Source organism: Oncorhynchus nerka, linkage group LG2, assembly GCF_034236695.1.
Source record: "Oncorhynchus nerka isolate Pitt River linkage group LG2, Oner_Uvic_2.0, whole genome shotgun sequence".
NCBI lineage: Eukaryota > Metazoa > Chordata > Actinopteri > Salmoniformes > Salmonidae > Oncorhynchus > Oncorhynchus nerka.
In genome coordinates, this window is record NC_088397.1 from 32,448,690 (window position 1) to 32,473,938 (window position 25,249).

At 45.7% G+C, this 25,249-nt stretch overlaps 1 protein-coding gene across 1 annotated transcript; it reads right to left on the minus strand.

Moving 5' to 3' along the window:
- Positions 1-278: 278 nt before the first annotated feature.
- Positions 279-23,145, minus strand: LOC115134489 (A disintegrin and metalloproteinase with thrombospondin motifs 5). The gene is made up of 8 exons (XM_029668516.2): positions 21,733-23,145; positions 11,744-11,876; positions 10,991-11,158; positions 10,331-10,614; positions 5,436-5,619; positions 4,990-5,165; positions 2,872-3,047; positions 279-1,043 (listed from the first exon to the last, which is right to left on the minus strand). The coding sequence occupies exons 1-8, from the start codon at positions 22,825-22,827 to the stop codon at positions 374-376; spliced, it is 2,886 nt and encodes a 961-aa protein (XP_029524376.2). The 5' UTR covers positions 22,828-23,145; the 3' UTR covers positions 279-373.
- Between the last annotated feature and the right edge of the window lie 2,104 nt (positions 23,146-25,249).

Sequence of the window (25,249 nt, forward strand, 5' to 3'; positions counted from 1 at the left end):
TCGACAGACTAGCACGGAGGCCCATTGTCCGGAGGTGTGCAGTCACGCAAGACAAAGAGACAAAGAGGACAAATCATGAAAAACCCACAGTAGCAAGAACATACAGGAAAGCAAACAAAACATGTCATTAACAGGGGAATACAAACAAAACCTTCCGATAGAGGAGGGATTTGACAAGTGGGTGGTTGCTGATTGGGCGGCTGCACTATTCGGAAGTGTTCACATGTGTCCGTCGTATGTCTGTTGCTGTGCCAAGCAGGGCCTGGCATAGTAGGGTGGAGGGGGTAAGGAAGAGGAGGGGTTGACTATCAATAGCCAGTCTCTCTGTCTGTGTGTACCCCCTACTTTCAGGGGAGTCTAGTTTCTGGTGCTCTCAACACTTTTTCACCAGGCATTGTTTGAAGGCGGAGAGGCGGTCGCCCAGAGGGCAGCCCTTGGCCAGCTTGGCCTGCGGGTCCTTGCACTGCACCGTGCGGCTCTGCCAGCCTGTGTCACAAGTCCTGGAGCAGATCATCCAGGGGCCAGTCACCCACTGGGGCCCAGAGGCCGCCGCCGTTGACACCCCTGGGGCTGTAGAGAGAGCCAGGGCCAAAAACGGGGCCGATATGGTTCTACTGCTTGATCTAGTAGAGGTGGTTGTTGTAGTAGTAGTGGTGGGTGTAGTTGTGGAGGTGTGCGGGGGAGGTGGTGGCGGTGGAGCCGAAACACGACGGGGCATGAAGAAGCTGTAGCGGATATCCAGGGGCCTCTTGGCGTCCGTGGCCAGAATCTGAACTGTAAGGGCCTCTCTGAGGGCCCCAGGGCCCATGCTGTGTAGCCACTCGTCCCGCTGGCTCCAGCCACTGTAGTTGAGCACCGAGCCGTTGAGGGGGATGACCGTCTCTGAGGTAGAGATCATGAACTTGCCGTTGAGAAGGTAGTCGCCACTGGGACGACGCAGGGCCAGGTAGGCTGTGTAGCGGGGCTGGTCCTTGGGCTTGTGCTGGCGGACCTTGATGTGGGTGGAGCCCGCTGGGATCTTCACGACGTCTGTGTAGCCCTTACTGCATGGGGGAGGGAGAGAGGGGAGAAAGCAGTTACAGGAGAGTGAGGAGTGTGTGTGTATGTTCCCCGGTATGTTGTAAACTACATGGCCAAAAGTACGTGGACACCTGCCTGTCAAACATCTCATTCCAAAATCATGGGCATTAATATGGAGTTGGTCTTCCCTTTCCTGCTATAACAGACTCCACTCTTTTGTGAAGGCTTTCCACTAGATGTTGGAACATTGCTGCGTGGAATTGCTTCCATTAAGCCACAAGAGCATTAGTGAGACTGGGCACTGATATTGGGTGATTAGGCCTGGCTCGCAATCGGCGTTCCAATTCATCCCAAAGGTGTTAGATGGTTTTGAGGTCAGGGCTCTTTGCAGGCCAGTCAAGTTCTTCCACACCAGTCTCGACAAACCATTTCTGTATGGACTTCGCTTTGCGCATGGGGGAATTATCATGCTGAAACAGGAAAGGGACTTCCCCAAACTTGTTGAAAGCACAGAATTGTCTAGAATGTCATTGTATGCTGTAGCGTTAAGATTTCCCTTCACTGGAACTAAGGGGCCCGAACCATGAAAAACAGCCCCAGACCATGATTAAGCCTCCACCAAACTTTACAGTTGGCACTATGCATTGGGGCAGGTATTGTTCTCCTGGCATCCGCCAAACCCAGATTTGTCCGTTGGACTGCCAGATGTGAAAGCGTGATCACTCCAGAGAACGCGTTTCCACTGCTCCAGAGTCCAATGGCGGCGAGCTTTACACCACTCCAGCCAACGCTTGACAATTCACATGGGGATCTTAGGCTTGTGTGCGGCTGCTCAGCCATAGAAACCCATGTCATGAAGCTCCCGACAAACAGTTATGCTTCCAGAGACATTTTGGAACAAGGTGGTGAGTGTTGCAACCGAAGACGGACAATTTTTGCGTATTACGCACTTCAGCACTCGGCCGTCCCGTTCTGTGAGCTTGTGTGGACTACCACTTTGCGGCTGAGCCGTTGTTGCTCCTAGACGTTTCCACTTCACGATAACAGAACTTACAGTTGAGCGGGGCAGCTCTAGCAGGGGAGAAATTTGACAAACTGACTTGTTGGAAAGGTGGCATCCTATGACGGTGCCACGTTGAAAGTCACTGAGCTCTTCAGTACGGGCCATTCTACGGCCAATGTTTGTCTATGGAGATTGCATGACTGTGTGCTCGATTTTATACATTTGTCAGCAACGGGTGTGGTTGAAATAGCAGAATCCACTCATTTGAAGGGGTATACAGTATATAGTGTATGTCTATCTTCACCATTATAAGGTGTGATTTAGAATTACAAACTCATGACGTATTTAGAGATGAGGGAGAAGGGTGGATGTTAGAGGGAGTGAAAGAGTGAGTGTGAGACATTGATATCTTAAAGAAGAATGTGTCGATGTGTTGAATGAAAGATGGAGAGGAAGACAATCTATAGACCATTCCTTCAAATGCACTCAAGATGTACATATACGTGAAAATTCCGTTTACTCGCACCCTTTCACTTTACAATCGAGTGCAACAGAGCAGAAGGTTCCATTTTTATTTTTCAAAATAGTTTTAACGGCTATTTTTCCCACTTGGCACCTGCAACTTACTACATGTGAGATAAATGACACAATAAACAAGAATTAGCCTCCAACCAAATATTTCGAAATTTTGAATAATTAAGCAAAGCCCATTTTTTAAAACTTTGAAGTGAAAAATCTCAATTTCAGTTTTGTCTTTTCTTGGTGCTGTGCACGGGACACAATACACATGGAAACACCAAATGTTCTTTCAATTGCAGGCGTGTCTATGTGTATGTGGGTTCCCTTACCTCTTCTTGGTGTAGTTCCCTATCACCCGGATGCAGCCGGTGCTGTCCCCTCCACAGATGCCACACTTGTCAAACTGCAGCTTGGAACCGATGATGCCGTCACAGCCGGTACGCACACACTTGCCCTTCACACACACTGAGCTGCTGTACGGCCGACATTCTGTCCCGTCCGCCACCTGGAGACGGAGACATAAGGAGATATTATCATCTTTGCTGTGGTTGCAGTCTTCGTCGTCCTCATCGTAGAGGCTCGCCTCGTAGGAGACGGTTGCCGATTGCTGCCGAGGTGTGGCGGTCTCCCAGGCGCTTATAGCTGCCGAAGCATTACCCAGGTGGGTGCTACAGAGTCGGTGGTAGATGTTCTCGCCTTACCTACACAAAGGAAGAGTATCCGTGAACTTCAAAGACAGAGGTGCCTGATTAAGAGCTGACCGACTACCTGACTGTCTGACTGGTATTTGTTTCCCTCGCTGGCTGTATGATGAACTATCGACGCCACCTGCACTCAACTCCACTTTACTGAACTGCATCATCAATTATCTGTGGAAAACCATCTCCCTGAAATACACATTTTTTAAAGCGACTGTGAGATTCCCGTATGAATAACCGTATATAAAATAAATCTATCATCATCATCAGTATTCTCACAGTCATCGTGGGTATATTATCATGTACAGTGCCTTCAGAAAGTATTCTCACAGTCATCATGGGTATATTATCATGTACAGTGCCTTCAGAAAGTATTCTCACAGTCATCGTGGGTATATTATCATGTACAGTGCCTTCAGAAAGTATTCACACAGTCATCGTGGGTATATTATCATGTACAGTGCCTTCAGAAAGTATTCACACAGTCATCGTGGGTATATTATCATGTACAGTGCCTTCAGAAAGTATTCTCACAGTCATCGTGGGTATATTAACATGTACAGTGCCTTCAGAAAGTATTCTCACAGTCATCGTGGGTATATTAACATGTACAGTGCCTTCAGAAAGTATTCACACAGTCATCGTGGGTATATTATCATGTACAGTGCCTTCAGAATGTATTCTCACAGTCATCATGGGTATATTATCATGTACAGTGCCTTCAGAAAGTATTCTCACAGTCATCGTGGGTATATTATCATGTACAGTGGCCTCGGAAAGTATTCACACCGCTTGACTTTTTCACATCCTTTGTTCTTGTTACAGCCTGATCTATCTACACACAATCCCCCATAAATGTCAAAGTGGAATTTTGTTTGTAGAACATTTTTTGAAAGGAATAAAAAGGAAAAGCTGAAATGTCTTGAGTCAACAAGTATTCAAACCCCTTTGTTATGGCAAGCTTAAATAAGTTCCGGAGTAAAACATCTGCTTAAAACACATAATGAGTTTGCATGGACTCACTCTGTGTTCGACAATTAGTGGTTAACACGATTTTTGAACGACTACCCCATCTCTGTAACCCACACATACAATTGTCTGTTAAGGTCCTTCAATCGAGTAAAGAATTTCAAGCAAAAGAAAAGGCACCGATTGGTAGATGTGTAACAAAACAAAAAAACAGATGTTGAATAGCCTTTTGAGCATGGTGAAGTTATTAATTACACTTTGGATGGTGTATCAATTATAACCGGTCACTACAAAGATACAGGCATCCTTCCCAACTCAGTTGTCCGGAGAGGAAGGATTTCACCATGCCTGTATACCAAGCATGTACCGAATGAAAAAATATTCCAAAACATGCATCCTGTTTGCAACAAGGCACTTAAAAGTAATACTGCAAAAAATGTGGCAAAGAAATGTACTTTTTGTCCTGAATACAAAGCGTTATGTTTGGGGTAAATCCAACACATTACATCACTTAGTACCACTTTTCATATTTTCAAGCATGGTTGTGGCTGCATCATGTTATGGGTATACTTGTCATCGGCAAGGACAAGGTTTTGTATATATCATTATCATGGGTATATCAATATCATCATCATCATCTTTATCATACTAGCAGAACGGACACTACAAGTCGTGCAAACCAAAGGTCGTGGACGAGTGGTAGTGGAAGACAGCACTCCAAAGGACTGTACCCTCACTCGCACTCTTTCACTCCCCAGTGCCCTTCTCTTATTCACTCACCCTCTGCGAGAACACCACATAGTAGCCTGTGCCCTTGGCCCGGCAGGTCAGCTTGCACACATCTTTAGGTAGCACCCCTGCGAACTTGGGTACCCACTCCACAAAGGTCTTCACCCCCTTAGGGTCTGTCTGGGGGCCGTTCCGCAACTCACACTGCTCCTGGCGGAAACTCTTACCTGCGGGGAGGTAAGTTCCACCACATGTTAGAGTGGGAATATTAGAATTTCAGACTGTGTGTGTGTGTGTGTGTGTGTGTGTGTGTGTGTGAGAGAGAGAGAGAGAGAGCAAGAGAGAGACCGAGAGGGAGTCAAAATATTTACCATTCATTGATCTATTGTAAGCCTGTGTATTTGCATGAGCAAATGTATACTTGTGTGTGCTTATGTGTGTCTATAGCACTATGTGATCACACGTGTCAGCCAGTCAATCTGCAGTACTACACTCACTGGGCGAGGGGCACGGGGTGACGCTGCAGGACTTGTAGATGGCCCTCTTGCCGGTGCAGTAGCGCCCATTGTTTCGGGGCGGCGGGTTGTTACACAGACGCTGGGCGAACTGCACCCCTCCACCACACGTCCTCGAACATGCCCCCCACGGACCCCATGAACTCCAACTACCATGGTTAGATGCCTTGGAGAGGAGAATGAGGAGAATGAGGAGAGCGGGAAGATGAAAGAGAAAGAGGAGATAGGAGAGCGGGAGGCGATATGAAAGAGATTGAGAGAGAGAGATAGAGAGAGAAAGAGAGATCAGAGGAGGAGAGGGATAGAGGAAGGGGAGAGATAAGAGAGTACTGTTAAAGTTGCCTAGTGAGCACGTTAAAAGTTGGATTGGCCGGCAGCCAAGCCACGTGTAAAATGTGTGTGTGTGTCTGTGTGTGTGTGTGATGCATTTGTCTGTGTGTGTGTGATGCATGTGTTTATGTGTGTGTGAGTCTGTGTGTGTGATGCAGTTGTCTGTGTGTGTGATGCATGGGTTGTGTGTGTGTGTGTGTGTGTGTGTGTGTGTGTGTGTGTTTGATCCATTTGTGTATCTGCATGCACGTGGTTGTCTGTGCAAGTGAAATACATTGAGAGGAGTGTGGGGCGGCATGATGATAGAAATGAAAGTAATGTTCAAAGGCAACCCAGTACATCAAGGCAAAGTCAGACTGTAGCAATGTGCTATGCTAGCCTACAACAAGTTGTCCCTAGATGCTGATCTTGGGTCATTTTAGCATTTTCCCAACTAATGGTTAAGGTTAGGATTGGGGGAGAGAAAGCTGATCTGAACTGTCTTAAATTTTTTACGTATTGTCTCTATTCGTCTTTGTTTATTTGTTCTGTGTTTTTTATTTTTCATTTGCATTATTATTTTGTCTTAATTGCTGGGCCTACTATCATTGTAGAGGCCACAGATGTTGATATCATGATTACATCATCAAGAACGTTGATATTTGTGATGACATCACAAAGATACATCGATCCTGATTTACCTCTATGACATGGCCATTTGCCATGGCAACGGATGGTGTAAACATTCCAGTGTTACGCCATCCAGGCACAAATCAGATTCCATTTATTTTTGGACCGCTACCAACACTATCTGCAACTAGCTGCAAACACCTGTGAAATATTCAACCTACTATTTAGCCTACTCTATTTCTATTTTATTGTACTCTATTTTTTTGTACATGATATATTTCCCTTTTGTTTTATTTGTTGCTTTGACTTTGTTGATTTCTTACTTTTTTTCTATATATTGTTTGTACATTATTTTGTATTGTTTTTGGTCTTGACAATGAAGGGGAGGTCACGGAGGCTGGCAGTCTCTAAAGTGAGTGTCAAGTTTCTGTATTTTACTTCATGTATTTTATGTACTTTGTGTATTTGACAGTTTATACACATCCATGCAATTATTAGACTAATGGTAACAAGTCCCTCATCACAGAAAGGTATAATGTTGTTAGTAGATCTGGGTTCAAATAGGCCTAGTATTTGAAATCTTCAAAGAAAATATAGAATACTTTGAGGGTTTGCTTAAGCCAGTCTGAGGTGCCGGATGGACAGGGTTCACACTTTTGGGAGTATTCCATTGGTTCCAATGCGCCAGGCAAGCTCAATCAAGCACAGATTTAAACTCAGGTCGAGGTGTTAGATAGAATAAGAATGATTCATTCTACAGGTTCTCTTCATTCTCATTCTGAATTCTATCTTACTACCAACCCATAGAATTAGAATGATTCATTCTATGGGTTCTATTCATTCTAATTTTATAACACTACAATTAACAACCTATATAACTACAATAATTCATTTTAATTCTATATTCTATCACACTACACTTCAGCCTCTTGGTTTATTCTATGGGTTCTATTTATTATATGGGTTGTTAGTTGTAGTGGGTTCAGACCTGGGTTCAGGACCTTGTGCTCGATTGAGCTTTCCTGGCTCAATAGACCAATAGAATAGTCCCAAAACGGTAAACCCAACCCATCTGGCACTCCAAGCAGTATAGAGCAACACTCAAAGTATTTGAAAGATTTCAAATAGTATTTGAACCCAGGTCTGAGTGGGTCATCATGACCAGCGACTGACTTTTGGGCTGAGATAGGCTGTAAAATGAACATGTCCTCTCTTACTGACTTACGGAGTGTCATTCTTACAGACTGTCCTTCAGCTCAAAGCCATGGAGGAGGGTAAGAAAAGGGCAGAGTCCACCAGAAGAAGGAGGAGGAGTTTAAGAGGAGGGAGGAGGTAACGGAGAAGAGGGAGGAGCAGGTGGAGAGGAAGGAGGTGGAGAAGAGGGAGCTGCAGGTGAAGAGAGGAGCAGGTGATGGTGGAAAGGAGGGAGGTAGCGGAGGAGAAAAAAGGGGGTGAAGGAGGAGAGGAAGAAGGTGGGGGAGGAGCGGAAGGGGGTGGCGGAGGAGAGGAAGGAGGTGGAGGTGGCAAGGAGGGAAGTGGAGAAGAGGGAGGTGCGGGTGGAGAAGGTGGAGAAGACTGCAGGGAGAGAAGGGACGATTCTGAGAAGAGAGAGGCGGCAGATGGTTCTGAAAAGCGAGTGGCTGGCAGAAGAGAGGATGGCTGTCAGGGAGGAGAGGGAGAATGTTCAGAACTGGGCAGATGAAGTGAAGGTGAAGGGGAGAGGAGGTGGAGAGGGTGAGAGCGCAGCTGGCAAAAGAGAAAGAGTTGACAGAGGGAAAGGTAAGGAAGATGGAGAAGGAGAGGCTGAGGAAGGAGAGAGAAGAGGTGGAAAGAAAGAGTGCGGATGGAGAAAGAGAGAGAGAGGATGGAAATGAATAGACTGGGGTAGGAGTCAAGCCAAACTCCTGGACATAAAGAACAGAGAGAGATAGAGAAGAGAGCGAATGACATCGCAGACAAGGAGTGGATGGAGGAAGGAGTTGGAGAGGAGGAAGGAGGAGCAAGAGGCATTGGTGAATGAGAGACAAGAGGCTGGTGAGTAGGATGGTCGAGAATGAAAGAGAGATTAAATCCCACAGGGGAAGTTGCTATGTAGCATTAAGGCGAGGAGTAGAACATTGTATAGCCCTAACCCAACACATAACCAATAAACTAACAATGGACTGTAACCCCTCACCTTTGATCCTAGGATTAACCTAACCCCCCTATGTCCTGTTTTTATTTTGTTGCAGCTCTCAATGGGTCGTTGTACCCCCCTCTTCACCCTTAGGACCCCTAGGGGGGCCCCCCTCCAGCAGGTGTGAAACCTCCTGTCCTCTCCTATGCTCTCTTCACCTATCCTCCCATCCTCTCCTCCCATCCCCCCCTCACATCTCCTCCCATCCCATCCCATCCCCTCCCCTCTCCCCATCTAAAATAAACATGCATATTTTCATTGAACATTTTGTTTGCAATTACTTTGAAATAGATGGTTGGTCTAGACAAGATCTACTGTATATTCTAGTAAGTAAGTTGGTCTAGATATACAATATAGACAGTGTTTGGGAGTCTACTCTGAAGATATAGTTTACCAAGCTACCAAATAACTGCACACTGGAAGAAGTTAAGATACACTAAATCTACCCTTAATAAAAAATATAGTTTACTTAACTCAAGTTATTAAATCTGAAACTGCAAGAACAGATCACTCTGGAGTCATACTTTAACAGAGTGTGTAATATCGCCTATTAAACACAAAAAATGTGTTTCAAGTGAGAATTAGGGCAGGTCTGCTCCTGAAAAAGAAAGGAAATTCTGGCCAACAACCAACAATTTTTTAAAGTAGTGTATATTTCCAGTAGTTAGCTACACCACTACATGGCAAAAAAGGTAATTAACTCCTGAAAACACTAACAAGCTACTTTAAAATCTGGTTAAATTACGAGTTGCATTGCATTGCATGCAGTTCACTACTCCCCAAGACCTAGTTGGTCTAGAACTATATTCTAGTTAGGGGACTATAGAATTTCATGACCACCACAGCCCTACGCCTGGCCATACCCTGTTCAAAATGATTTTGTCTGGCCCAGTCGCCCTCTGAATGACACATGTCCACAATCCATGTCTCAATTGTCTCAAGGCTTAAAAATCCTTCTTTAACCTGTCTCCTCCCCTTCATCTACACGGATTGACATGGATTTAACAAGTGACATCAATCAGGGATCCTACCTTTTCACCTGGTCAGTCTATGTCATTGAAAGGGCAGGTGTCCTTAATGTTCTGTACACTCAGTATATATCTCCTGTGGCTCTTGTCCACACATTCACCTAACTCCATCCCAGCCTCCCATTCTCTCTGTCCCTCTCTCTACACTCCCTCCCATCATTCCTTCTCTCCTTGTTTTATAGTGTCTCTCATCGCTATTGTTGGCACTCTCACCGCACTCACCCTACTCCACCCCCCCCCCTCTACTACCTCTCTCCCACCATTCCTCTCAGCAAGTAGTATAATTTGAGAGACTTGTCTATGTTGTCACCCTATTGGGCAGGAGGTAGCCTAGTGGTTATAGCGTTGGGTGAGTAACCGAAAGGTCGCTGGTTTGAATACCTGAGCCGACAAAGTGAAAAATCTGTCGATGTGCCCTTGAGCAAGCTACTTAACCCTAATGTCCTCCAGGGGTGCAGTACTACTATGGATGAGCACATTTCCCTGCACCTATCCTGTGTTTGTGACAATACATTATATTTATTTCTATTTTTTGCATATTTATTATTATTATTATATATATATTTATTTCTGTTTTTTCCTCCCTCCCTCCTTCCCATCTCTAGAGAATAATACATAATAATAAAGTCGTACTCTGCTCTTCCACTGTCTTCCACTCTGTCTATGCTGTCAGCCTATTGTGTTGTTGCTTCCCATTCCCTCTCCTCCCCTCCCTCCCTCTCCCCTGTCCTTACCGAGTAGTGTCTCTTGCGGGTCTTGTCCACACACTTTCCCTGGAGGCAGATGCGACCCTTGCCACACGGCGTGCCCTCCACGGCGGGCAGCTTCTTGGTCAGGCACACCATCTGCCCCTGGCGTATCACTGCGCACCATAGGCGGGCGCACACGTCCATGCCCGGGCAGACCGTGTACTCGGGTCCAAACGCCAGGCGGCATTGGCGCACGGCGTCGTAGCTCTGGCCGGGCAGCTCCTCTGAGCCGAGCAGGGGCTGGCGGGGGGGGTCCAGGAGACACTCGGCTGTAGAGGGAGAGAGGGGTGGACGTGGGCCAATGCCAAAGGCTGTTTGTCTGTCTGGTTTGTCAATCCTCCGATCATTCTAATCTGCCACTCGATAGGTGTGAAGGGACATTGGATTCAATTTGGACAAAGACAACAGCACATTAACTATGCGCAGTAGGTGAGCCCAACCCTCATTGTTTAACCAAGTAAGTCATTGAGGTTATTCTCCTGACTTTTACAATAAAGACTTGGTTACCTGGTTGGCCTGGAGTGCCAAAATACTTCTGGATTTCATTCTCTCCTCTTCCTCTCTCCTCTTCTCATCCTCCTCAATCCTACCCTGACATTCTTCCCTGCTCTCCTCCCGGCTTTCCTCCCCCTCTTCATGTCTTACCGTTGCCATCGTCAAAGAAGTCCGTGATGGTAGCTGAGGTGCAGCGGCTCCAGGGTTTGGAGGCGTCGATGGAGGTCAGGATGGACGACATGAGACGCTTGTCCGCGCTGGCGCCGAAACGCTCTTCGCAGAACTTGGAGTCGTCGTGAGACAGGCCCAGCAAGTGACCTTTGGTTCACAGACAGAGAGACGGACAGGCAGGCAGACAGAAATACAAATCATTTTTTGGGGGTAGGGGGGGGGGGTGTTATGGTGTGAGTATTGTGTTCTTGAGAGTGTGTGTTTGTATTTATGAAGAATCCCCATTAGCTGCTGCCAAGGCAAGTACAACAGACAACACATTATTACACCACTACTCTACCATTATATATCTACAATACAAAATGTATCATACCACAATACAACAATGTTACAACATTACAATGTACGTGTGTTAGCGTGTGCCTGTGTTCATGTCTCTTCAGTCAGCTTCGTTCCTTAACCTGTAGTTGTATCTGTTTTTAAAAATCAGATCTTACTGGAATAGAGTTCCATGTAGCCATATGGGTCTATGTAGTACTGTGTGTTTTCCAGAGTATGCTCTGGATTTGGGGACAATAAAGAGACCTCAGGTGACAGTGATAGCAATAGAGTTTGGATACGTTTACGTACATAAAACAAATGTGTGGGAATGTGAGTGTGTATGCATGTATTGGCAGGTAATCGAGTGTGTGTGTGTGTGTGTTTGTATGCAGGTGTGTGAGCGGTGCCCACCTATCTCGTGTGCCACGGTGAAGGCGGCATGGAGTCCGTCGTCCTCTATGACGGCACAGCTCCTCTCTGGTGAACAGATGGTGCCAACGTCAGCCATGCCCAGTGTGTCACACGAGTGGTGCCCACACAGGTCCTATACAGGGGGCACAAGCAAACGGGGTGGTGGAAAGGGTGAAATGACATAAAAAAATACCTGCCGGCACATTATAAATATTGCTTTACTTTGCCCATCGCCTGAGATTGAATGTATGTATCATGTTAAATGTTGATTTTAAGTTAGTGTCAAGTTAGGGCAGACACATATACTGTAGAACTCACACATACACATCAAAACACAGACAATGTAAGGACAAGCCGGATAGTTTAGAGATGAGAAATGAGAGAAAATCAGACATTATTTGACCCATATTTTGTTGATGCTATTGAGTTCTCTGTTTCTGCCCTCTTTTTCCTCTCTCTGTTCTCTTTCTCTCGCCAATCCTTGTTTCTCTCTCCCTCTCTCTCCCTCTCTCTCTCTTATATACAGCACTGTGTATTGACCAGTGTTCCAGCTCCCACACAGATCTATACAGATGATGCCCAGAGGCCTTGAAGCTACTCTGCTGTTTAAAGGAATCAATCAGTCAATCAAACACTGTGTCCCTATGCCATCGACTGTCTCGTTCTCCGAAACACACACACGCATACACGGAGACACAAGCATGCACGCACACACAGACACACATAGGCATGCAAGCATGCACATACAAACACACACACTCTCACAGTATACATACATACGTTATTAACTGTAAAAGTGCACCTGTCATCTATGAATGAGATAAGGGCACACACACACACTCCTCTCCACTCCACCCACCACCCCAGGCTCCCCTCCCACACACACTCCTCTCCACTCCACCCACCACCCCAGGCTCCCCTCCCACACACACCCGTAGCACACGCTCCAGCAGGTGTATCTCACTGATCATCCCTAAAGCCAACACCTCATTTGGCCGCCTTTCCTTCCAGTTCTCTGCTGCCTGTGACTGGAACGAATTGCAAAAATCGTTGAAGTTGGAGACTTTTATCTCCCTCACCAACTTTAAACATCTGCTATCTGAGCAGCTAACCGATCGCTGCAGCTGTACATAGTCCATCGGTAAATAGCCCACCCAATTTACCTACCTCATCCCCATTTATTTGTTTACTTTTCTGCTCTTTTGCACACCAGTATCTCTACCTGCACATGACCATCTGATCATTTATCACTCCAGCGTTGATCTGCTAAATTGTAATTATTCGCCTACCTCCTCATGCCTTTTGCACACAATGTATATAGACTCTTTTTTCCCTTTTTTTTCTACTGTGTTTTTGACTTGTTTATTGTTTACTCCATGTGTAACTCTGTGTTGTTGTCTGTTCACACTGCTATGCTTTATCGTGGCCAGGTCGCAGTTGTAAATGAGAACTTGTTCTCAACTAGCCAACCTGGTTAAATAAAGGTGAAATAATAAAATACAAACCCTGGGGACAGGATGAATTCCTTGTTAAGTGGTGTTGACAGGCCCGCTGTGCCGTGTGTGAGAGACTCTCTGGGCTGTGTATTTACTCGCCTCGGATGAAACACTTTAGGAACAAACCCGTCTATGTTCCGTTCTGGGCTCTCCAACACATGACCAACAGGGGGGGAACGCCTCATACACTCACTCCAGACACAAACGCTGGCAGTGTCCGAAATGAAACCCTATTCCCTACATAGTGCACTACTTTTGACCAGGGTCCATAGGGCCATCAGTGCCATTTCGGCCGTAGCCCTAGTGTGGTACCCGATTTACCCTATATAGTGAACTACTTAGGGCTCTGGTCAAAAATAATGCACTATGTAGGGAATAGGGTGCCATTTTGGACACCCCTTTTTCTTTAGACAGAGACTCTTCAAAGAGAAAGTCCCCTACATACTAAAGGAGAGATAAAAACAAAGTCAAATACAGTCCAGTCTGATTCCATTCCACTAAATGCGTTGTGTTGGTCATTGTTAAGATGATGTGTGTGTAGATGGAGAGAATAGACATGACATGTTTTCAACTCCTTGTTGTCACTATCAGATGAACGAGCCAATTGGGAGGGACAATGAAGAAAGGGCTAATCTCCCTAGCCAATCGGGAGGGACATTGTAGAAACCAACATGTTCACCATAGATGTGTTGGTTTTCCCTATTTCTTACTTACTAGCTGTCCCGGTTTCTCTTTCTCTCTCTCACCTTCACTCTCTTTTGTTCACTTGAACTTGTTGTCCCCGACTCTCTCTGCCTCCCACTGCCCCTTACACTCTGTCCCTGTCCCTCTCATGTTCCCTCTGCGTCTCTCTCTCACTTTCACTCTCTGTCCGTCTCTCTTTTTTCTCCCCTCCCTCCCGCTCTCCAGTGTGTTTCCAGCTTGGTATTTTCCTTTTATCCCAAGGGGCTTTCACAGATCATATTGAGAGGGTGAGCGAGAGAAAGAAAGCAGGCGGGTGAGAAAGAGAGAGCAAAAGAAATAAAAGTTATGGAATCAGACACCTGGGGAAAGGGGACGGGAGGATGGAGGAAATGAAAAAAAGAGGAGGAAAGAAGGGAGGGAAAGGGCCGTTATGGAAATATTGAGAAAAACAACCTCAGCGCCGGTGGTAAGGTATTTAGGTCAGTAGACGATCATATAAGAAGACTGAGTGTGTGTGTGTGTGTGTGTGAGAAAGAGAGCCATGGTGTGTTTGTGTTTGCGTGTACATGTACATGTGTACATGTATGTGCGTTTGTGTGTGTCTCGGGTCAACTGGGGAACACACCCTAGCTGCGTTCGAAAAACACACTGCCACTCTGAGTAAAGGAGCGCGTCAATCACAGACACACACACTGTCAGTTTGTGGCATTAGCGCGCATGCACACACACACCAAACACCGCAATTACTGTATCGTGGAGAGAGTCCAGAGAGACTAACCACAACAACTTGTCACTCAAAAATCAGTGTCAACAATGTAAGTATCAACTAACCGTGAAATTAATGGCTTGCCAGTCATCGGTGAGAGTGACGTTAGCCTATTAAATGGCAATCGTACTAGGCTAGAGCCCACCCCTAAAAGTTTTTTCCTGGTCAGGCCCTGACAAAACTCCTGTGACCTGTGTCACACATCTAAGAGGCTACCTTCATCCAATAACCTGGTGGTATCCTTCATATTCAACCATATCAGCCTATCAGAGAGACGGCGATCGTCATTCCAGGGGTAGAATTTAAAAAAGGTTTGATCCTAGAGCAATTCTACACTGAGATGCTTGGTGAATATCATCCCAGACCTTAACTGCTAGCGGATCATTTCAGTTCATGGCGTTGTTTTGTCTACTAAAACGAATCAGACAGCAACAGACGGACCCCCTTCCAAAACGTCCATATGTCCATACTCTTTTCATTACAACTCCAGTGCACATGCGCACATTCTATCACGTGCCGTGGAGAACTGAGTATGTACGCACGTGTCTTATTTGATTTGAGCAGAGTATGTCCTATGTTCTCTCCCATCGCTTCTTCTCCTCGCTCATGTTTGTTGTGTGTGTGTGTGAGTGTGTGTTCACAGTATGTGTGCGTGCATGTGTGTCTGCTTACAGTGTTTCTGCTTACAGTGTGTGTGTGTGTGTGTGTGCACTGTGTGTACGGTGTGTGTCTGCTTAAAGGGTGTGTGTGTGTGTTTAAGGTGTGTGTGAACTGTGTGTGCACTGTGTGTACGGTGTGTGTCTGCTTAAAGGGCGTGTGTGTGTGTGTGTATATGTGTGCATGTGTTTCAGGTGTGTGTTTCCCGGTCCTCTCCTCCCATAGGTAGGACTATGTCTCCTCTTTTTGTTATAAGACTGGGGTATTTCACAGGTCCTGTATTTCATGCCTATATAAACTCAGCCATTCAACTTTCAAACCATCACTCGGTCCACGTGATTGGTCAGGAACATCTTGTTACATGCCATAGCTGCCTAGTAAGAGTGTGTGATAGGCTACTCTGCCTCACAGATTATGAATTCACTTTTCAGACCCAGCAACTGCATACGGTGATTGTGTGTTTTGTGTATGAAGTGAAAATGACCTAGGTGTTATTGGTTGGAGCAAAGCCACTGGGCTGCGCACCACTGGTCGTTCTGTTTGTCTGGTGAAACTGACAGGGACATCTGCAGGGCACTGTACTTTAACATAGAGACAACAATAATTGAACTTCTCATTATGAATAAGAGGGCGGATCTGATCCTAGATCAGTAGTCCTACTTTGGGACGTGTGGCGAATACGTGCCCTTAACCTTCAAGCAGATGCGTAACCTTCAACAAAAACGGCGACGTAGCCTAACGTTTCTATGCTTTCTCTGCCCCCTGCAGTCACGCTCTCAGAGTCCTCCCTCTGTCTCCCTCCCTCTCCCTGTCTCTTTCTCAGAGTAAACACACAATCTTTGCCCCCCCCCGCTATCTTTCTCTCTCTACCTCTCTCCCTGGCAACAAGGAAACCGTAAAACACGTATGTCCTAGTGCACGAGGGAACAATCAAAGTAAGAGGCTACAAGGCTACAATAATGATCATGATAATGATCATCATGATCATAATAATGATCATCTACAATAATGATCATCATGATCATCCCGAAGGATGTAATATTTATGGTGAATATTTCCATGCTGCATATTCATGTCATTAATGATGTTTTCTTGGCTATTTCAAGTTGATTATTTCTGGGCTCTGTCCGTCTCTCATTATGTCAGGGCTCCTTCACTGGAGGCCCATGGGACAATTTTTATTTGGCTTCCCAAGTTATCTGAGCAAAAAAAACTCTTAGTGTTTAAAAAAAAATGAATTACTTTTGTTATTGTTGGACATAGACTGTAAAAACACCAGCAAATCAACTCCAAGTGATTTCAATTTTGGAAATCTGTTTCAAAGTATTCTCACACATAATAGAGAAACCTATGTGATTGTGTACAAATGTGAGCAAGGTTGGGAATGATTATGTTTTAGTCAAATATTATTATACATGTTTGGGCTTCTTACGGCTAATTTGCAGTCCACAAATGATTTGTAATTATGTCCCGGCCCCCTGAACATCTGCTCCAGAAGAAAATAGGCCCGCGGCTGAATCTAGTCCATGATCCCTGCTCTATGTTCTGTCAGTAGAGAGCTCTTCTCCTCACAGTGAGGCTTTGTTTAATGTCCCGGTCCCCTGGTGAGAGCAGTCATGCGTCCGGTCACACTGTGACGTAACACCTAATAATCACACACAGGCACGCACATACACACGCGCATGCACACACCCACAACTGCACACACATACAAATGACAAATGCATACACACACCGAGTCCCCTCAATGTGTCTCTTGTTCTGTCGCGGTGCTGCATGCACAGAGCCCGGTGACACTGGCACATGGGTCAGCTCACTCAGGACACGGGGGTGTTGGGACCGGAGTAATTGGACCCATGCATGAATAACCGCATGTTCCAATAAACCCCCCCCCCCTCTACATCGCCAAAGAATGGATGGGTCTCGTCTCTGACTGTGAGAATGCAGTCTGCTGATGGATTTGACTTCCATTGAATGAGCGCGACTCACCCAAGCTACGACATTAACTTCCTTGATGACAAGCTACAGCAATAAGAGACAAATGAATGGAAGGGTTAAAGACACAGTGATCTGACACTACAGCCAATCATGAAATCAGAGTTCAAATCCTATCGGCTGAGGGGGTTCACTGACCTTTAACCTTTGATAAGTCATGACCCACTCCAAACACCTTGCAGGTGTTATCATGTTGTTATGCTATAGAGTTGTTACTGTTGTTATGAACTGTCACTTGCCCCTGGGTAGTGCCAGCGTCAAGTATCTCCGTGCCCGGTGTGCCAGCCACTGTGCCAGCCATGCCACCCTACCCCCTGCAGGTGACACAGAGGGAAAGCACTGCCAAGTGGGTGGGAAGTCCATACCCATGCAGGTGGTGGTGGTAATAGTTGGCGTACCGTTGCTCTGCCAACCTACCAAGCCCAGGTATGCTCACGTGGCACTGCCAACAGGATCCACCCGGGCGCCGGGGCCAAAAAAAGTTACCTCGGTATTCCCTGGTAGTGGGAGCCATCTCCAGCACAAAAAACCTTGCATGACTTAGTTACGCGTACCACAATCCTGAGGCAAGAAAGATACCTGGCACCTCAACTACAGCCGACGGATCAAGAAACCACAGCAGAGGGGTGAAAAATGCAGAGAGTTTAGTGGGTTTGAGATGTGTGTGTGTGTGTGTGTGTGTTAAACGCAGGCAGATCGCTCAAGATTGACTTAGAAATTGGAGGTCTGTCTATGTCCTGAGGACATCTGTAAATACATTCACAACCGGCCACTAGGGGTAACAGTGAGCACTATTATCATCATAATACCATGATTTGGATCCGTAGGTCCTATATTCAATCCCTGTGGTAGATGCTAGTATAATTTATTATTTTTTATATTTTCTTTTAACCCTTAACCATTCGGGAAATAAGGGCCTAAACTTTATGTTTTAACCCTATCCAAAACCTTAACCCTTAACTTCAAATTTTATGTTTGCAGAAATGGAAAGATGCTGAGCGGGAGGAGTCAACCCAGTGTGCCAAAAACAATTCGAAATTTGACATTTGGAGCAACTTCGAAATGTGATGTTTGGAGAAATTAGAATATAGGTCAGAATCTGAAGTCAAATTGGCAAAACCATGAGATCTTGTGTAAACGAGTGTGGTCTTGGTCAATGTAGGCTATTGGTTTTCAGAGGGGTAACATAAAATGTCGAGAAGACGGCGCTGGAGAAGATGTCTGACATTTTACATTCTCCTAACCGATTGTGTTTTTATGTTTGTTTTTTTGTGTTGTTCGTAACTTATTTTGTACATAATGTTGCTGCTACCGTCTCTTATGATCGAAAATAACCTCTGGACATCAGAACAGCAATTACTCACCACGAACTGGCAGAAGCTTTTTTTTTGCTTTAACGAGTCCGACGAGCCTGACGTGAATGACATATTGCTTTCCCGGGAACAGGCCTAAATCCCCGTCATTCGCGTGAAGAGACGATGGAGAAAAAGAGGATGGAGGTTGGGCTGCCTTCTGAAAATTCGTAGGCGATCGAATAAACATAAACACCCCCCTGCGTTCCGTTCTACTAGCTAAAGTGCAATCATTGGAAAATAAAATTGATGACCTACAAGGAAGATTAAACTCTCAACGGGACATTAAAAACTGTAATATCTTATGCTGGCTGAACGACGACATTATCAACATACAGCTGGCAGGTACTATTGTAGCTGGAAACGGTTGATTTTTAATGGAATATCTACATAGGTGTACAGAAGCCCATTATCAGCAACCGTCACTCCTGTGTTCACATGGCACGTTGTGTTAGCTAATCCAAGTATATCATTTTAAAAGGCTAATTGATCATTAGAAATCTATTTTGCAATTATGTTAGCACAGCTGAAAACTGTTGTTCTGATTAACCTGTTGCTTCTACTCGGGACGCTTGCGTCCCAACTAGAGCTCTGGAAATGCAAATGCGCTACGCTAAATGCTAATAGTATTAGTTAAAACTCAAAAGTTCATTAAAATACACATGCAGGGTATCGAATTAAAGCTACGCTCGTTGTGAATCCAGGCAACAAGTCAGATTTTTAAAATGCTTTTCGGCGAAAGCATGAGAAGCTATTATCTGATAGCATGTAACACCCCAAAAGACCCACGGGACGTAAACAAAATAATTAGCATTTCGGCGTTACACAAACCGCACAATAAAATAGAAAACATTCATTACCTTTCACCATCTTCTTTGTTGGCACTCCTAGATGTCCCATAAACACTATTTGGGTCTTTATTTCGATTAAATCGGTCCATATGAAGCCTAGATATCGTTATATGTAGACTGTGTGATAAACAAAAAAACATAGTTTCAAAACGTAACGTCATTTTTTTAAATTCAAAAAGTCGATGATAAACTTTCACAAAACACTTCGAAATACGTTTGTAATGCAACTTTAGGTATTAGTAAACGTTAATAAGCGATAAAATTCATCAGGAGGCGATGTAAAGATCATTAGCTGTCCGTCTGGAAAAATGTCCGGCTAGAAACTCAACGAAAATATCCGGTCCTAGACCTAAGGAGATACGGTGCCCTGCATGTGTTTGACCAAGAAAAAACTCGAAGGGAAATGACAAGACTCTAGACACCGTGTGGAAGCTGTAGGTACTGCAACCTCAGTCAATTAATTGTGGTTCACCTTTATCAATGGGTTCAAGTAGCGCATGGATATATTTTCCCATTTTCAGTGATCAGTTTTTCCTGTGCTTTTCGATGTAAATGCCGTTCTGGTAAAGCCACAGCAGTGATTTAACCAGTTTTATAAACGTCTGAGTGTTTTCTATCCACACAGACTAAGCAAATGCATATACTATATTCCTGGCATGAGTAGCAGGGCGCTGAAATGTTGCGCGATTTTTAACAGAATGTTCAAAAAAGTAGAGGGTCGACTTAAGAGGTTAAAGAAGCAATAAAACTGGCCTTCTTTAGACTAGTTGAGTATCTGGAGCATCAGCATTTGTGGGTTCGATTACGGGCTCAAAATGGTCAGCGCAAACTGTCTCTAACCAGAATAAAAAGAGGAGTGGGAGGCCCCGGTGCACAATGTAATTGTCCTATTGCTCAGTTGTGCACCGGGGCCTCCCACTCCTCTTTCTATTCTGGTTAGAGACAGTTTGCGCTGTTCTGTGAAGGGAGTAGTACACAGCGTTGTACGAGATCTTCATTTTCTTGGCAATTTCTCGCATGGAATAGCCTTCATTTCTCAGAACAAGAATAGACTGACGAGTTTCAGAAGAAAGTTATTTGTTTCTGACCATTTTGAGCCCGTAATCGAACCTACAAATACTGATGCTCTAGATACTCAACTAGTCTAAAGAAGGCCAGATTTATTGATTCTTTAATCAGGAAACAGTTTTCAGCTGTACTAACATAATTACAAAAGGGTTTTCTAATGATCAATTAGCGTTTTTAAATGATAAACTTGGATTAGCTGACACTACGTGCCATTGGAACACAGGAGTGACGGTCGCTGATAATGGGCCTCTGTACGCCTATGTAGATATTCCAGCTATAATAGTCATTTACAACATTAACAATATCTACACTGTATTTCTGATCAATTTGATGTTATTTTAATGGACAAAAATGTATTTTCTTTAAAAAACAAGGACATTTCTAAGTGACCCCAAACTTTTGAATGGTAGTGCATGTGTTTGCTTTTTTTCCAGTCCCAGCTCTGCTCAGAGAAAAACATGTAGGAGGGGGAAAAAAGAAAACTGGAAGGGAAAAATTAAGGGAAAAAAAATTAAGGCTGAAGGCTGGCTGCGGTTTCTGGTTGAGAGTAACATTCTGAACTCTAACCAGCAGCTGATTTCAACTACATCCCTTCAACCGTGGAAGAATGTGCGTGCGCAGCGGGTGCGATAGATCACACAGGCTCGAGACATTGGTTGTCAGGGGACTGGGAGAGTCAGACGGAGGAGGCTGCCCATAAAAACACCAGCGGAGGAAACGCTATTTTTTTAGGGTTGTTATAAGACACACGCAGGAGCCCACACAGAGGAGGGAGGCTGTGCAAGACAGACAGAGAGAAATAGAGAGAGTGACGCAAAATCACTCAAATTGGAAACACTAAACCGAAGCAGATTTCTGCTTGATAACAAAAATGTAAATAACATATTTAGGGTCAAATGACTCCTCCGAATAACAGGTACGAGTACAGAAACGGTCTGTCACGCAAGCAGTACCATAACAACAACAAACACTGACGTCATGCTTGGGGTAACACCTCAGTGTAAAATGCGCTCTAGTCCAGTGAGTGGGAAGGGATTGACCTGGCGCGCAGTGGTATGTGTTTTCTCGGCCAGGTGATGGGGGGGTGAGAGTCGGACTCTGGTTTTGTTTGTTTGTTTACCTGCCTGGTGAAGAGGATGGCGGCGTCGTGGTGGTGCTGGTTGTCGTCGTCCAGTGGGTTCTGCTGGTTCTGCCACTTGCAGAAGCTCTTGAGCGTGGCGGCTGCGTTCTTGGACACATCCAGCCCCTTCTCCTTCTCCGTGACCATGGTCACCTTCACAACGGACAGACGGATGGGGTTCTCGATGCTGACATGGCCGTACAACTTGGAAGCGATGGAGGCCAGCGTGAGCAGGTAGTGGTGCAGGTCCTTGCCGTACTTCTTGGACATGGACTCATCTGCGACCAGCAGGAGCTCTACGTGCCTGGCGCGCGAAACCGACCTCTTGCGCCGACTTCCCAGTGAGGGTGGAGAGGCAGGTTTGGACAACTGCGTCCACCATCTTCCCCCGTGCGCTCTGCTGCGCTCCTCGCCCCTGTCCAGGGTGACACCATGCCGGTCGCGTTTCCCCTTCCCTCGACCCTTACGCCAGTGTTTCCTCGATGCATCCATGCGCCCGCGCCCTTCCTTGGTCCCACAGCTCTCGCTCACAGGCATGGCTTCGAAGCTGAAGCGCTCCCGCGTGAAGTAGTGGAGCGCGCTCTTCGCATCCTTGTCATCCAGCGAACGCACGTCGTTATCGTGTCCATTGGTTCGGATGAGAAGTGTGATTGTGTAGCGTGCGTGTTTCAAAGCGAAAAATCCCTCTAGACCCCCACCACAGAGGCTGAAAACCGCCAGGGATTCGGGGTTGGAGTCCACGGTTCCCCGGTAAACACACTCCCGGTGCAGAGGCGCGGCGCCTTCTCCCGCCCCCATCAGGGCCATCACATATTTCGGACTGAAGTGATGTGACAAAATTGACTCATCCCTCTCCATATCTAACTGAAACTTTCTCCCATCCATGTAGAGTAGGTAACCAACCTTCCCACCACCATGGTAAATCCGATCGACGGTCCGCACAACACCCTCTTGTGCAGGTGGAGCGAAAGCCCTGAAAGTGGTGAGACCGGCGGCGAGCACGGCATCGCAGCCAGCATGCAACTCCATGATGCACAGCAAAATAATGCGAAACACCATCATGACTCCAGCAAAAGCGCAAAAGACACGGGTCATCTTTACCCCAAAACAAGTAGTGCACGGCGAAACATTTATATTCCAACTAAAACAGTAATGGAAACGAAGAACAAACAATTTTCAGAACAGGTCCCGTTTGAATGCGCATGATCTCGATATCCAGAATTGCAATGAAAAGTGAGAAAAAAACGCTGAAAAATGAAGGCATAGGAGGGAATGGAAGAAAAGAGCGAAGATTGAAGAAAAGCGCAGCGGAGAACACGGCTTGGAGGACCGAGCTGAACTTGGAGAACAAAACACAAAAGTTTCCTCTTAATAGAGGAGAGAGAAAAAGTCCTGCCCCTTTGCACTCACTCGCCACTCCACCCCCCTCGTCTCTCTCCCTGCTGTGTTCTCGTGTCTGCCGAAATCAAAGCAAAGTCAAGTGCTGGAGGCTTCCGAGTCTGCCGCCCCACCCAACTCCCCTTTTTGGTCCTGTCCCCGGCGCCGAGACGCAAACAGGAGAGTAAAGGAGAACTAGAACAACGCATTTTTCAATAGTCACCCATATCTTCAGTATTCCCACTAGTTGGGACAGAAAGAGCGTGGCAGTCTGTCTGTGTGTGCGTTTTTAAGCGCGCGAGGGTGTGTGTAGTCTAAATATGAGCGCGCGCAAGGGTTCAATTCGAAGGGGTCATCCCTCAAAATCTTCTTCCTTTGTGAGATAAAAAACAAAAAAGACACTCGTGTTTTGGAAGGAGATATAACAAAACGTGCCGTCATTTACAGTCACATGGAGTGCTAATGCCATTTGCAGTCACTCTATGGACTGCTATGGAAAACCAGCGCTGTGCTACAACGCTCCAGCTACCCCAGTCGCCCGCGGGTTTAGCCTACTCTACAGAATAACGGCTATTGTGTGCTCGGAGCAGGGGCATTCACTCTGGTGATGTGTGGCTCTGTTGGAGCTCTTTTCACTCAAGCGTGACATCATCACTACTAGCAGTCACACAACGTCAACAATAACAACAACACCAGCCACCACCACAACTCATAAGCTTCCGCTCTTGTTATAGTTAAATAAAAGGTTACATTTATTTTTTACAGTAGGCCAAATAGAAAACAGCACTCTTTAGCTCAGCATTCGAATGAGTGTATTTAACACTTGTCTGTTATTTTTAAACTTCCTAAGTGTGGCTCTTAATAATTGAAGGAGCAACTGTAACAGTGGGCTGGAGAGTGTCTGAAGTCTTAATTGTACAACTGTAGAGATGGATAATTGATGGCATTTTCAGAATAGAAGTTCTCACAGTTCAACTGTCTCAAAAAGCGTGTGTGGTGTGTCCTGTATTCACAGTGCTGAGGACACGTCTTTCTCTTTGTGTGCGGGAGGAATTCCTTCAGCATCCTGACGTTGAATAGTCGCTGTCGTGTCTTCTTCACCACGGTGTCCATGTGGCTTGACCATTTCCACTCCTCCGAGATGTGTACACTGAGGAACTTGATGTTTTTGACCGCCTCCACGGCAGCCCCGTTGATGAGGATGGGGGGGGGGGGCGTGGCCAGCTTGGTTCCTTCCTGAAGTCCACAATCAGTTCCTTTGTTTTACTGGATGTTGAGGGAGAGGTGGTTTACCTGGCACCACGCCATCAAAATGCCTACCTCCTCCCTGTAGGACATCTCGTCGTTTTTTTGTTAATCAGGCCTACTACTCTCGTGTCGTCGGCGAACTTGATAATGGAGTGGGAACTGTGTGAGGCCACGCAGTCGTGGGTATACAGGGAGTACAGGAGGGGACTGAAGATGCACTCTTGTGGGGCACCCTTGTTGAGAATCAGAGTCAAAATCAAATCAAATTGTATTGGTCACATACACGTGTTTAGCAGATGTTATTGCGGGTGTAGCGAAATGCTTGTGCTTCTAGTTCCGACAGTGCAGCAATATCTAACATGTAATATCTAGCAATTTCACAACATATACCCTATACACACAAATCTAAGTAAAGGAATGGATTTAAGAATATCTAAATATATGGACGAACAATGTTAGAGCGGCATAGACTAAAATATAGTAGAAGAGTATAGAATACAGTATATACAAGTCTGTGTATATAGACAGCAGTCTCTCTGTGCTAGTGATGACTGTTTTAACAGTCTGATGGCCTTGAGAAGCTGTTTTTTAGTCTCTTGGTCCCATCTTTGACTCACCTGTACTTACCTCACCTTCTGTATGATAACGGTGAGACCAGGCAGTGGCTCAGGTGGTTGTGGTCCTTGATGATCTTTATGGCCTTCCTGTGACATCTGGTGCTGTAGGTGTCCTGGAGGGCAGGTAGTTTGCCCCCGGTGATGCGTTATGCAGACTGCACCGCCCACAACCGCAGGGCTCTCCAGAGGGTGGTGCAGTCTGCATAACGCATCACCGGGGGCAAACTACCTGCCCTCAAGGACACCTACAGCACCAGATGTCACAGGAAGGCCGT

Excerpts from the sequence above, each read along its gene's own strand:
- LOC115134489 (XM_029668516.2), bottom strand. The coding sequence starts at position 22,827 with ATGACCCGTGTCTTTTGCGCTTTTGCTGGAGTCATGATGGTGTTTCGC. Across the intron at positions 5,620-10,330 it reads CCCGCAAGAGACACTACTCG|GCATCTAACCATGGTAGTTG; the intron begins GTAAGGACAGGG and ends CTCCTCTCCAAG. Across the intron at positions 5,166-5,435 it reads CACCCCGTGCCCCTCGCCCA|GTAAGAGTTTCCGCCAGGAG; the intron begins GTGAGTGTAGTA and ends ACCTCCCCGCAG.